The sequence below is a fragment of the Balaenoptera ricei genome, chromosome 21 (genome assembly GCF_028023285.1).
Source record: "Balaenoptera ricei isolate mBalRic1 chromosome 21, mBalRic1.hap2, whole genome shotgun sequence".
NCBI classification, from domain to species: Eukaryota; Metazoa; Chordata; class Mammalia; order Artiodactyla; family Balaenopteridae; genus Balaenoptera; species Balaenoptera ricei.
Window position 1 is genome coordinate 10,618,029 of NC_082659.1, and position 14,717 is coordinate 10,632,745.

Consider the following 14,717-nt stretch of genomic DNA (forward strand, 5'->3'; position numbering starts at 1 on the left):
GCAGCCAAAAATAAAATAAATAAATAAAATTTTTTTAAAAAAAGAAAAGAAATCATCTCTCTGCAGAAACTGCCACTAATCTTTAAGTAGTGTCCCAGACAGAAAGCTCATAGCAGACAGCACTACAAGAAATTACGTCTGTGGCCTAGAACATAATCTAAGATCGACTGGACGGCCACAAACGCTGCGACCCACATGAAGGAATCCGCGTGTGTGAGAGCCCATGTTCCCTGTATTACCCTTTAAGGCTAGGATTTAATTAAAACACATCTTCACCTGCCATCTTTATACTCACACTCCCTAAGGGTGCCCTTTCGAGAAACATGGCAGACAAGGGTAATGTAGAAAAACTCCTCCTACAGAGAAAAACTCTCTCCTACAGAGAAAAACTCCTCTGTAGAAGTGCTGTTACTACAATTTTTTTAATATGTAAAGGACTGTGAAGCCCCTGGTGGTAGGAGCAGCGGCCTGGGAGAGAGCTGGAAACGTGGGCTAGGCCGGCGTCCCCGGGCCTCGGACGGCTAAGACGCTCTGCCAGCTGAACACGGGAACTTCAGGCCTAAGACGTGAATTCTTGCTGGAAAAATGCAAAGTTCGCCGCCTCTATTGCTTCACGCAAAGGTGTAATGAGCAGCAATCAAATGAACTGACCGCTGAGCGGTGGGGGGCACAGGGCTGGGTGGTCCCAGCGCTCCCGGAGTGAGGAGGCAAATGAGCGGTGACGACCACATGGCTGGAGCCCGACAGATCCCTTTCTCAAAAGACTGGAAGGCAGGTAGCAGTGGCGTAGGGGTGGGAAATACTTAAGCATCCCTTTACTTCGGTAGCCTAGGTGATAAACAGGAGCACTTGCTTTTTCTTTTTCTTCTTTTAATCCTTAGAAGGGAAAACAAGGAAACCTGTTCCCCGGGCGTTTTCTTCCATTGGTCAAAAGAACTGGGGCATCTAAAAAAGTCACTCTAGCTACCAGATGACAGCCTTGAGTGGGGTCTTGAAGGGGTGGAGGCCCCAAGGCCCCGGCCACCAGGTACAGCAAGCACCACGCCCACCCACCGGCTGGAGCAGGTGCCGCCCACTTGTAGGAGAGGCCCCACCCACCGGCTGGAGCAGGCTCCCCCCGCCCCCCACCCCGGAAGCTCACTGTGCCCCTTCCTTTCCCAGCATGGGCGGCCCTGGGCCTCCCGCCTCTGTTCACCCAGAGCGCTGAGCTGTCTGGGCCCTGAATGCTCAGAAGATTTGTCCCTGGATTCCAGGTCCCTTCTAGCCCCTTTGCTGTCCCCAGGGTCCTGACACCCTTCCTGGTTAATGAACGCCCTGCTGAACTTAGGGCGTCCTCCATCCCTTCAGAGCCGGCTTCCTGCGGGTGGCAGGTGTTCTCGAAGGCGGCCTGCTTCTCTGTTTCTCACCTGGTGGTCTCCGGGGGTCAGCCATCTTTTGCCACGTGGTGATCTGTTTCTTTAAACGCGCTCAGTGGTTCAACTAGGACGTGGGAACAAAGCCAAAAGCATGGGCATCCTGGGGGTAGGAGCCGTCCCTGAAGCCAGAGAACCTGCTGGAGCCCAGATTCCACCACGCCTCCGGCGGCACGCAGGTGTGTTTGCCCAGCCCACCTGCGCCTGCACCGCATCTGCCCTCCGCGCGCCCACTGGCTGGCAGCTGAGATATTGAACTGACTCCTCGTCAAAACGACAGACGAGAAGCTGATGTCCTAAAGTTCAGATCTGAGAAGTACTTTAGGAAACTTTTGAACTGCCTGAAAAATCCCAAGAACCTGTTGAAAAGGAGTCTTTTGGAAAGCCCCGCATACGAGCCGAAAGCTGAGCGTCATGATGGCGGGGCCCGAAGTGTGTTGGGGAGCTGGTGATGTGGTGACACCCCTGTGGTACATGGATGGAGCTCAGTTGGAGAACTGCTGGTCCCACTTTTACAGATAAGGAAACTGAGGCACAGAAAGATAAAGATTTGCCCAAGGTTGCTGTGCAGCTGGGTTCCAACAGAGCCAGGACTAGATCCTGAGCTCTCCCCGCGACGCTGTGTTCACCACTTTTCTACAGCAATGTATTAAAAACAACGAAAGAAACGATGTTTGCATTACCGGAGAAGCGGAGGAACATCTTTAATAAAATAAAAGCAGATACATTAGTGTGGCTGGTGAGTGAGAGCTGGAGCAGGGAGCGGAGTGAAGAAGAGGAAGCAGAAGAGCAGACGTGGTGTGGCCTTGGCGTCATAAAGCTGAATTGAGTGGGGATTGTTTACCTTCATTTTCGCTTTTCATATACCCCTTTAATGTACCTCTTTTATATGCCCCCTTTGTTTAAAAACTACCATCATAATTCTATGCGAAAATGAGGTTTAAATGGATTTTCAGCTATCTTAAGCCAGGAAAAAAAAAAGAGAGATTGTTATGTGTAATCTTTTGTTCCATTTCTTATTTAACTATACGTCCAAGGGGCAATAAAAATTAAAAATTAGAGATCCCCAAAACTAACCATGTTTGTCCACTATGAGACAAAAGGTGATAGGGATTGCTAATGCCCCCCTGGCAGCTTCCTCTCCCAAACATGCATTGTGAAAAAGTCCTTTGAAAAATCGAGAAGCAGGGCAACCATTGAGAAAGTGCTCAAGGACAAACAAGGGCACCTGGGTGATCACAGCTCCCCGAAGATCCAGAAACTCCTCTGGTTCAGATCCCACACCCTCACCCGACAGCTCCACAGCATAATTTGCTTCCCATCATCATGGGAAAAATTCCAATGCTGTAATTCACTGCTTTGAAAAATGAGGGCATCTGCTGCGTTTGACATGCCTCTTTGAAACACGGAATATTTAACATTCATACCCCAAACTTAATGTATAGATAGATCACATCTTTTTATGACTTCACTGATGTAGTAAGAGCCTTGTAATATCTTACAAGGTATGTTTTATTCCTTCTAATGTGTACCACGTGAAGATTAAGAGGCTATATTATTGCCTTCACAATGACCTGCTATTTCCTGGACACAATAATTTGCTGGACCTGTCCTTGTCACTGGGATAAGCATAACGCCTTTAATAATCTTCCATTCACTAAGCAATGTGTTTGCATCAAAAAGATGGATCCGGTTTGCCCGTGCAGGCAGGCGTTCGGTACCTGTTCTCCGAGTGCCATCTAGAGGTTTCAGGGCCCCGAGCACAGGAACTGGCTGGGAGAGCTTTCTCCACGTTCATTAATTTAGCATTGAGAGCTTGTTCCGGAGGCGGAGAACTATTATCTCTAAGAGCTGGCTTATCTCATCACTTCACTCCAAGCGGGAACTGTGGGAACGCAGCCGAGAGAGTGCCGGCAGAAAGGGGCTGAACCTGGGTCTGGGGCAGATCTGCACTGAGGACAGAGAAACCGTTTGAAGCCGGTAGTGCTCATCTGAGCTTAAAAGCCAGCGCCGCGGAGAAGCGGGCCTTGCAAAGCCTGTTATATTGAGTTCTTTTTCCAGCAAACAAGATGCACATCAGAGGTGACGCGAGGAAAGCAAAGGCTTCTATAAAAACCCTGCCGGTAGTGCATCCTTTCAGCCCCACCTGCCTTCTGAGTGACCGGCCACCATCCTGTCCCCCTGCCCGCGGGCGGCCGTGCTGCATCTCTGAGCTGCGGCCCGAGGGGTCACAGGTCACGGGAGCTCCCGTGGCACCGGCTGCCACTGCCTGGAGGGACCACGGTCGCCAGGCTGGTGTGTGAGGCTGATCCCGCCGTGTGTTTGCGTGTGATTGTGGCACCAAATGGAGAGAAGTGTGAGGCCCGGCGTGGGGCACTGCTTCACACCAGAGCCACGGTGCGACCTGCAGTGCCCTGTGAACGTCCGTGATGGAGAGGTAAGCGTGACCCATGTCGCTATGGAACTACTGCCACTGATTACCCACAATCCCCTCTCCTACGGCTAAGGCCGCAAAACCACCACGTTGAAGGAAAGGAGGTGCAAAGCCCAGCATCCCCGCGGCCTCAGTTTAAAATGAGTGTTTAGGGAGCACGGGGACGGAGAGGAAGACACCGTCCCGCGGCTCCGCAGCTCCACGCGAGCGACCGCGAAGGACGGGGACGGGCCCCGACGCGCGGAAAACGTCCCTGAAGAGAAATGGTGAAGCACGGCCTCAGATTTTACATCAAGTCACAGAAAAGATGGTTGAGAAAAAGCAACAAAGTGTGGATGAGGAAAAAGAGGGGAAAAAGTCAAGAGGAAAGTAATCTGGGTTAAATATTAAATGTTAATATTAAATAGTCATACAGTGACGGTCACCGTGAGAGCAAGCACGGACGCAGCCCTTGCTGTGCAGCAGGCACCGGCCTCAGCGCCTTCTCTGTGCTCGTCACGTGACCACCAAGCTTCATACGGAACCTGGGGGTCAGGTCCCACCACTGTCTCCGTTTCACAGCGGACGGAGGAGGACCTGGGTCGGTGACTGTGCCCGGCGCCTGGTGCGTGGATGGCAGGGCCAGTGTCCTCACAGCTCTGGCCCCCTCGGTGCAGAGGGGCTGGGAGATTAAACAGGGACATGGTGGGGGGAGGGGGAAGGGAGGGAGGAAGGGCTGGGGGGAAGAAGAGGGATCCTTATTTCTGAAGAATAAACCAACCGGCGGCAAATCTGACCTGAACTCCCCGGGCTGTGGCTGCCACTGGGAGCCCCCTGGAGTGACATTCTGACGCCCACAGAGACTGGGAGACGGGGCCCTGTCCCCCTGACGGTCGCATCGCAGAGGGGCTCCAGGGCCCGGGCTGTGAAACCGGCAGGAGGCCGGGGGAAGGCTTCCCTGCATCTCTGAGGGAGTCACAGGCTCGAGTCGAGTCGGGGGGAAGCCTGCCTAAGGTCACCAAACGGAGGGCAGCCGTAGGGCCGTCTGGGTCAGAGTCTGGAAATTGCCAGACAGTTTAAAGAGAAGACACTTTGGAACTGGTGGGCCGTCGGCTGACCCCGGTGGACAGGATCAGTCCAGCGGTAAGACCACAAAGTGGTTTCATGAAATTAATGTGACCTCTGACATCTTCCTATTGGTTTTTCATAACTGTCCAACAATCACATAATAACCAGTAAATCAATTTAAAAAAAAACAAAACACAGAACACAAAGTGGGACCTTCCTCTCTTGACGCCGCCTGACCATCTGCTGAGGATCTTCTTTCCCAACCTCCAGAGTGGAAAGGTGAGCTGAGGTCAGACCCCGCCAGGCCTAGACTCCCCGACTCCTGGAGAAAATCAGGAGAACCGCGCTGGTCTGACCTCCATAGACAGCCCCCCTTACCTCTCCCCCTGAGAATGCGAAGGCACCCCAACTTCCCTGTGTCCTTGATCACATTCCTAATGCAGCTCTCACCCTTGCTCGAAGCCCACCTTAACAGAACCCCAACTTCTCTCAAGCACTAGCCCAGAACCCCAAACGTGAGAAACAACTTTCTGTGAAGTAGAAACAAAGCCTTCGCTCTCCAGTTACCGACTTTTTTCCCCGTTGATAGACACACAAACCGACCTTCATTTAGTTAAAAAATTGTTTGAATCCATTTTTTAAAAAACACTTTCATAAATATCCACCCACTAATGAGACACTCTCAGATGTGTCACAAATATGCGTCTGTTCATTTGTTTCATGTTTCGTTAATGCGAGTGTACTTTTTATGAATTTTAATTTCTCTATTTATGGTTTTTAATTTTCTAAGTCATTAACGTTCACATGTGGATTCTCACTGCACTTCTGGGTGAAAACGTTTCATGGAAAAAAAACACACACGTTTTACTGAAAGCGGCACATTTGTCACGGGCTGAATGAGGCAGACTTATGAAATTCAAGCCCTAGTAATGGCATCAGTCACACTCTCCACCATAGAGGTAACTATCCAGCATGGGCCTCCTTTTCTGAAAACGGAAATGCAGGTGGCATCAGCATAAGCAATGGGCTTCATTTTCATGTTTATTGACTATAGAAAGTGGCGGATTCTTTTAGGAAGGGCGTTGGTGTTCAGGATTCATCTGACAGAAGGTGAGGGGGACTGAATCCTACGCAATCAGGACCCGCCCTGGTCCTGGGCGTTCTGACTGCAGGAAGCCCTGCTTTTGCCAAAAAGCCCTTCTGATGCTTGAAAACACAGCGTTCCCGGAAAGGAACCTCGGGCTCACTTTCTCACCCCACGCAGCTTCATTCTGGCCAGGCCTGAGGGCAGAGAGGTGAACGTGAATGAGGTAACTTCAAAATTATTGCTTAAAAATTGGATATGGGCAATCTCAATGCCCAGTTTTAGAAGATACAAAATCTCTGTATTTCCCACGTGAGTTGAACGAGTTAACACAGACGTTTCCCCTGGGTGTATTGAAATATGATTGATGTATAACATTGCATGAGTTTCAGATGTAGGATGATTTGACACGTGTGTCTACTGTAAAATGATGACCCCGCCATAGCCTCAAATCACATAATTACTATTTCTGTTTTGTGGTGAGGACATTTGAGATTTAATCTCTTAGCAACTTTCAAGTATGCAATGGAGTATGATCAACTATAGTCGCCATGCTGTGCATTAGACCCCCCAGAACTTATTCATCTTGTAAGTGGAGGTTTGTGCCCTTTGACCAACATCTCCCCATTCACCCCCCAGCCCCTGGTAACCACCATTCTACTCTCTGTTGCTGAGTTCAGCTTCTTTAAATTTCACGTGTGTCTTCATCTGCCTGGCTCTTTCACTGAGCATAATGCCCTGGACGTCCATCCATGTCCTTGCAAATGGCAACATTTTATTCTCTTTTATGGCTGAGCAGAATTCCATTGTGTGTGTGTGTGTGTGTGTGTGTGTGTGTGTGTGTTCACAAATATGCATCACATCTTCCTTCTCCACTCACCCTTGATGGGCACCCAGGTTGTTGCCATGTCTTGTCTATTGTGAATAACGCTGCAGGGAGCGTGGAGGTGCAGGTATCTCTTCAAGACAGTGATTTCGCTCCCTTTGAACGTACACACAGAAGCAGTGACACATTCTCTGGGTGATAAGCAGCTAGCAGGAATGTTTAAGCTACAAAACAATGTTTCAGTCTGTGGTCCCCTTAGTAGGTCCTGTCTCAGTACTGGAAGCTGATGTCTGGTAACATCATCAGTTTGGTGAAGCGTCATTTTTACAAATGCCGAGTCACACTTCAATCCTTTACGTTCCCACCTGCTCAACCTGTTCTCCTCCCAGATGAAGCCTTCTTCCATGGTTGATTCATATGCATTTATACCTAACAATTCTCATGAGGTGGCCAGAGAACTAGACATTTTTAACTGAGGGTTGATTTCTTTAAAAGCCCCCAATCCACCCTCACCTACCACATTTCATAATCATATGAATCTGAAATTCACTCTTTCTATAACTGAGCTATCAGAATACATATCACACTCACTCGTAGAAGGCATCATTTTCCTCCATTTTTGTAGATGCAAGAAAACAAGACCTAAAATAATCCAAGTGCGGGGTTGGGGGGGGATGAATTGGGAGATTGGGATTGACATGTATACACCAATATGTATAAAATAGGTAACTAATAAGAACCTGCTGTATAAAAAAATGTATACCATTTATGATAGGATTGCAAAAAAAAAAGAAAAGGTACATGGGAGGGTATTTTCATCTGTCTTTGTGTCTGATTGTGTTTTATGTTTTTATTAAATGTTTATTCTACCTTAAAAAAAAAAGAGTACCTTATGCTATGATAATTAAATATTATGTTTTCCAAAGAAAAGAATCCAAATGGCTTGCCCGTAATAAAAAGCTGGCCGTTCGCTGAGCTGGAACTCGCTGCTGGACCTGGGCTCCACGCACCGTGTTTCTGCAAGGAGTCGTCCTTACCAAGGCCTGAGGTCGTGAAACAGAGGCAGATGTGTCTCATCACAAGCTTTCATACTGAGGCAGGAGTGAAAATGAAGCCACATGTGAACTTGACATCTTCGGTATTAGGGGACAAAGGTCACCGCAAACTTCAAATGACCAGGAGGAAAGTCCTCACAAAATCCCAGCCTGTGGACGCTGAGAGGTCGGAGGTACGGGTGACACCCAGACAAAAACCCCCAGAAAGGAGACTCCCCACACCAGGTGCCAAACACAGAACACGGTATTCAAGCTGAATCTGGACAAGTTGGGAATAAGAATAAATAAGGACAGTAAGATATTACAATCCACTGAATAAAATAGGAATCCGTGGGTCCAATGTGAAGATGATAAATATAGACATTCACATAGACATAAGCACAACACGTAAACCCACGCCCGACGGGGAGGGGACCCTTGCTCAGAGCCGGATGCTGAGTAAGAAGCCTGGAGGGTGCGGCTGTCAGAAACACCACCCTCCTCAACCCTCGGAACGAAGATGGATTCAGAGGAGACTTATCAGTGCGAGGTAAATCCGGGTGGGAAAGCGCCGAGGAGAAGGGTGTTTACCTGGTCCTAAAGCGCCCCCGCAGATGGTGGCCTGTGAGCCACAGGGACACAGACAGAGCAGCTACCCCGGGTCGTCCGGGGAAATTCAACTTCCAGTGAAGGACAGTGGGATATCGTGCTTCTGGACGTGCCCCCCGGGGAGGCCGCCGCACCCTGTGGTAGGGGGCTGGCTGATTTTGTGTGTCACCTGGGCAGGGCTGAGGGATACCCAGAGAGCTGGGAAAACAGTGTTTCTGGGCGTGTCTGTGAGGTCGTGTGTCTGGAAGAGATCAGCGTTTGAATCTGCAGACTGAGTGAAGATCACCCTCCCCAGCGTGGGCGTCTGCATCCAATCCTCTGAGAGCCTGAATAGAACGAAGAGGTGGAGAAAGGGAATTCGAAGTCCGGTCTGCTCCTGCCCTCGACTTCGGAGCGCCTTTTTCTCAGGTTTTGGACTCAGACCAGGAACCCCATCGGCCCCAGATTCTCAGGGCTTGGGACCCAGAGGGAATTTTACCACGGCTAAACAAAAATGACTACTTGAACTAAAAAATAAGCAAGTTCTTTCTAACTAAATAAAGGTCAAATATAGAGAAATCTGCCTGGGCCTACCCTTGCCAACGATGTTCTTGGGAACACTGGTGGACTTTGCAGTAATAAGAAACTCAGCTAAAGATCACCTGTACAACAGAAGAGGTAAAAATGATTTTAAAAATTCGTATCGAGACTCACAGAAGCCTGCTCAGCTGGCTGGCATTATGAGGGAGGGACGTACTTACATGTCAGGATTTCTTTGATTACCTTAGGAAAATATAACCCAATGTCATAGAGTTTGGATTGGCCTTAATGACACAGAGAGAGAATATTCTGGACTCTCAAAGCTTTCTCTGTTATGGAGCAATACGTTTAGTACAAAACTAAAATACGGAGATAGGATTTTTATGCCAGAGGAATTTCAGCCTCTTTCCAAAAAAGGGAGAAAAGTTCAAAGAAAGGATATGTTCATCCCACACATTTTTAAATCTTCACCAAGAGATCTTCTGTAAATGGCCAAGTTTCACGTTTCCTCCCATGACCACTACTGTGATCGTTTCAAAAGCGTTTTCTTCCCTTCGAAATGCCTTAATTAACACACTCAAAAAGCACGCGGCCATCTACGTATTTTGTTTTCCCGACAGTGATTTTACACCCAGTGGACATTTCTAAGCCCACACGAGACGTCACCTTCCCAGTCCAGTAGCCTCGGGCCCAAGTCCTGACGGGGAAGCTGCTGGGGGTAGCGGGCTGTGCTGGGAGTCTGGTCCCCGCCCCAGGCTCCCGGCTTGGGGTGCATCACCCGCTTGTTCCAGCTGTGAAGCTGCACCGTGACCCATAATTAAACAAGCCAGAGGGGAGCAGGCAGATGTGCTGGGGACGCGATGGTACAGGAGAGACACCGCAAGTTGCCTTTGAAAGTTTTATTCACCTGAAGCAAGAGAGAGCTGGGAGTACGAGGCACACACGCTGTCCCACCAGCATTTCAGCGCCCCTAGGCCTGAGGGCACTAGAGGGCACGACCCCAGGGCAATGTCAGCTCACCTCCAACCCACCCCGCCCAGCGCCTGCAGACACAGCGGTGCAGCCTCCCGGAAAACATTCGCGTTTCCGCTTAGAAGGACAGAAACCCCTAACCACCAAACACGAAGACTAAAACCGTAACGCACGATTGACTATCAAGCCACGCTGGATGTCGCGGGCCCTCGTCACCTGCTGGGAACGAGCACCCGCGCCATCTGGCTCCTGGGCCGCCCCTCACTGGGTGGTCGAGGGCGTGGACGCGGCGATGAGCTTGGGCTTGGCCTGCTGGGGCAGCACCACGTCGGGGATCTGCTCCCCGTGCTTGTACACGCTGACCGTCACGTCGATCTTCTCGCCCCCGTACTTGTTCTTGACGTGCATGCTGTACTTGCCCGAGTCCTCGGAGGTCACACCCTTGATGGTCACGGAGACATACTTGGACTGCTCCACCTTGACCACGAAGTGGTCGCTCAGCTCGATGACCTTGTCGTTCTTGAACCACACCACGTCCGGGTCCGGGTTCCCGAACACCGTGCAGGCCAGGTTCAAGGTCTTGGGGGGAGGGTGGGCAGAGAGGGGAGAGTTAGAGAAAGAAAAGCCTGGCGGCCTCCGAGCAGCCTGGGCCCTCCACCCACTCGGCTACTGATCTGCCCTTCAGGACATTTATTTAGTCAACACGCTCTTTACGTATGTAGGCACCACACTAGACACCAGGGATCCAAAAAGAGCAGGAAGTTCACAGCTTCCTGGGGCAGCTGGAGAGAAGACTCAAAGGTAATCTTTTCTATTTATTCCCAGATCTAATCCATGCGTAAGTTGATTAAAGAATTTGAAGGTAATCAAGCTCTGGGTTTTCCGGTAGATATTTTTAGCCTGGTTCTAAATTTCCTTTATATTCAGACTCATGGGTTCCCTTTACCAGTTCTTCTGGCAAATCCAGAGACTGCGTTGTCTTATGATAAACTGCATTGTGGACACTTAGCAAAGCATGCTTTCGGTCCAGGATAAAATAAAACTAGTGCTAATCCTCAATCCATGACCTCCAGGTATAGCTCGCCAGGTTTTCCTCAGCTGCTAAAGAAAAGGGCTCTACGTTTTCGTGTTTTGGCCTAATAAAAATTCTCTCAAGTAGCTATGTCCCTGTGACACTGAGATAGAGTCACTCAAGCACCCAGAGAAGTACCAATTAGATATCAGTAATTCCAGTGACAGGTGACCGATTAGCACTCCAATAAATGGCTTCCATTATACACCCCAAAATGACCTTGACAATTGGAGCGGAGATTGCTCTTTTTATTTCACACTTGACAAGGCAGCTCCCACCTTCACACGAGGCGGGTGGGTCGCGTGGGCGAGGGTGTGGGTGTGGCCCACCTGCCCCTTCATTCACGCCCTCGACTGGCCCCGGGACCCGTGGCGTCAGAGCCAGGTGGACACCGGGGCTGGAAACACCAGGTGTCACAAACACACCATGTAATGTGTCTCCCCGTGGTGGGAAAGGTGCTCTGTGTGCATTCGGAGGGTTAGACTATTCCCTCCTTTGAGGACACAAGTTTCCCAGAGGCAGCCTGGGCCCAGCAGGACCCAGGACGCCCCACCCCGGCTGCTGGCACTGGGCCTGCCGTGGGGGCCCCCCACGTCGGCCGCCCTCCCTGGGCACCCCGTTGCCTGCCCTCACCTTTCCCTCCATTATGGTCACCACGTCGGGTAAGCCGCCGAGCACCTTGCCGCAATCTGCAAGAGCAAAGCGACTCGGCTGAGAAAACCGTCCACGGGGACGATCCTGGGGGTCGGGCCCTGGGCTGAGCACTGAGGGGCACAAGAGGAGCTGGGAGGGGAGCGCTGGCCCGGGAGAGGACACAGGGCAAGGCACACGGTAGGGGGACCCGTGCTAAGGTGCAGGGTGGGAGCAGGGAGTAAGTGACTCCGAGCGCAGGGGTCGTGAAACGGTCGAGAGGAAACGCGGCCGCGAGCCGGGCGTGAGGAGGAAGGTCTCACCAGGGGCTCAACACAGGGCAGACCCCGTCCTTCTGTAACTTAGTCGGGAATTGGGGGCCAGGCCTCTGGAGAGGGGATTTTGCAGGGGGGTGTATTGCAGGTATATTTTCATTTTCTGTCTCCTGTGATGCTCTGACATCGTAAGTCCCGTCTGGCTGGGCAGAGACAACCCCCCGCCAGCCAAGGGCCCAGCCAGGAGCCCGCCTGTGACCTATGCCAACAGCCCGGCCAGGGCCGGCCTCCTCCGCCTGCCCCGCCCCCGGGGAGGTGACACTCCTCTGCCCGAAACACCCAGGCCAGGTGCCCAGAGGCTCGGGACAGCCCTGTCACCCAAAGCCCAGCAAAATCACTAAAACCAGCCAATCGTACGTGTTCCCCCCGCCCCGCCTGCCTTTCCCCTGGAACCCCAGTAAAGGCCGTGCCCTCAGTCTTCCCTCTGCCCTGTCCTCTGCCCCCTGACCCCCTGGCCATCCCCCCACGTGCCCGGCGTGGCCCTGCCTCTAGGACCCGAGAGCCCAACAAACCGTCCTTCCTGGGCCTGTCCTGAGCCTCCCCCGGCGGCCGCTCCTGACTGAGCAGCTCGTAAAAGGACACAGAACAGGTGGCGGAAGGTGAAGGCAGAAAGGAGGCCAGGGAGGGGGGAGGGGGGAGGAAGGGGAGCTGGAAGGCGGGCTTTGGGGAAGCAGGGGCTGTGGACAGTCCTGAGGGTTTCCAAGCGGGCCACAGGGTTCGCTGTCTATCATTTAATGCACAAAATGAACACTCTTAAGTACAGACCCTCTGTCCCACCCAAAATAATATTTTGTGCTTGTTATAATCTAACATGTACTTACTTTTCTCTGCAAAAGCAGCTGACCTGAAAATTAAAGGGGGGCAGAGAGAATAATAAATAATAAAAGAGTCATGAGCAAATGCTATCAACCAAAAGCATCACACATTTCAGAGGTTTGCTAGAGATGAAAGCAAAATGAAGAAGGAAACGTGTTTGCTTCTCCTAGAAGAACGCATTCGGGTCACAGGGTCTGAGGACCCGTATGTATGGACTTTTCCTGCCGTTTCCCGCTGCCCTGTCTTCCAGCTGATAGAACTCACAGAAAAGTTTCTTTTTTCACCAGATTACATTGGAGATTTTTAGATATTTTTGAAAATGTTGGTATTTGATTTACCTAAATCGTCCATTCATCCATTCAACAAATATTTCCTGAATAACCTAGTATGGGACAAAGAGTTTTCTCGGTGTCGGATGCTCTAAAACTTAGACACACGTTTAGAAATCCCCCAGTTATTCTTTAAAAAGTTGCTCTAAACACTGGGATATTATTCAGCTAAAAAGAAATGAGAATTTTCCGTACCTTCCTCTCAATTTTGCTGTGAACCTAAAACTGCCCCAGAAATATAAAGTCTTAAAAAAGAACCTAAATATATAACATTAAAAAATTGCTCTGTGTGATGTGTTGTTATAATTATACCTATTTCAGAAATTCAGCATTTAAATTCATTTAAATTAACCCAGGGTTATTATAACTCTACAATTAACTGATAGATGCATTTAGTTTGGAAGAATGCCTTCTTCTAGATACTGAATGGCTTAATTGTTATTTTTATCCCAGTTCCTAGGAGTATCACATTCCTTGGGTCAGCCAGACATCCATAGATGTTCCCACACTCAGCCAAAATGACACCACGTCAACTGGACCCCAGACGGAAACATAATAGCCAAGCATGCAAATCTTACTTGAGCCGCTGGAATTCGGCAAGTGCTTCATCAAAAGCTGCAAGGAAATATTTTGTACATCAGTAACCGTTTGAACGTGTTCGGCTTTTATTCATTCCCTTAGCTGCTCTGCTCATGAGTTTGCTTAATGAAAACTGACTGGTTTGCTTAATGAAATAGCCAAATGAATCAAGTAATCTTCTCTGAAGGAAAATGGTAAAATCAGATTGTTTCCCTCTCAGGATCCTTGATCACTAAGGTAATCCCTAAGTACAGAATTATTAGGTACTAAAGAATAATGATCTTACCAGACAGGTCGAGGGACCGCTGATGGTTATTTTTGCCGTCAAAAATCTCGAAGGTGTATTTCCCTTTGTCCTTCTCGGTGGGCTCCCAGATACGCAGCCAGGCCATCTCCTCACTCCCGCCAACCCTCATGTGCTCACTTGATGCAATCTTAGCATCGCTTTGAAAAAGTCACAGGGACATACTCAATTTAGAATCTCATATTATATGTAAGATACCCGCGGGGTAATATTACACATCTTTCCGGGGGAGCCTCCTCTAACTTGCTAGAGCTGATGTCATCATAGATTGTTCTGGATATTACACATTTACTAACTATATCAGCAGCTCAGCTCTGAAAACCTTCTGAAATTAAATCTGATACTTAGTTTTTAAAGATACCTTGTGGTTTAACATACGCTTGTTGGTAATAGGTAATAGACTATCAAATACTCTAGACAGTATGGCATTTTTCTGCTCAAAAAGTTAAAAATAGAGTCACCATGTGATCCGGTGGATGCACGCCCAAAAGAATTGACAGCAGGGGCTCCAACAAATATTCGTACGCTCATGTTCATAACAGCATGACTCACGGTAGCCAAAAGGTAGAAACAACCCAAGTGTCCATCGACAGATGATGGATAAACCAACTGTGGTCCATCCATATAATAGAATATTATTCAGCCTTAAAAAGGGAGGAAATTCTGACACTGCTACAACATGGATGGGCCTGGAGGACATTATGCTGAGTGAAAC

The 14,717-nt window shown here is 49.6% G+C and overlaps 1 protein-coding gene across 1 annotated transcript in view; it reads right to left on the bottom strand.

Annotated features, from left to right (window-relative positions):
• Window positions 1-9,849: 9,849 nt before the first annotated feature.
• The window catches only part of MYOM2 (myomesin 2), an 82,151-nt gene continuing 77,283 nt past the window's right edge, over window positions 9,850-14,717 (bottom strand). Inside the window, exons 33-37 of the mRNA XM_059909387.1 lie at window positions 13,985-14,142; window positions 13,698-13,734; window positions 12,796-12,818; window positions 11,643-11,698; window positions 9,850-10,516 (exon numbers count right to left, since the gene is read on the bottom strand). Of these exons, the coding sequence (XP_059765370.1) occupies window positions 10,199-10,516; window positions 11,643-11,698; window positions 12,796-12,818; window positions 13,698-13,734; window positions 13,985-14,142 (592 nt within the window). The 3' untranslated portion in view covers window positions 9,850-10,198. The remainder of the gene's footprint in view (window positions 10,517-11,642; window positions 11,699-12,795; window positions 12,819-13,697; window positions 13,735-13,984; window positions 14,143-14,717) is intronic.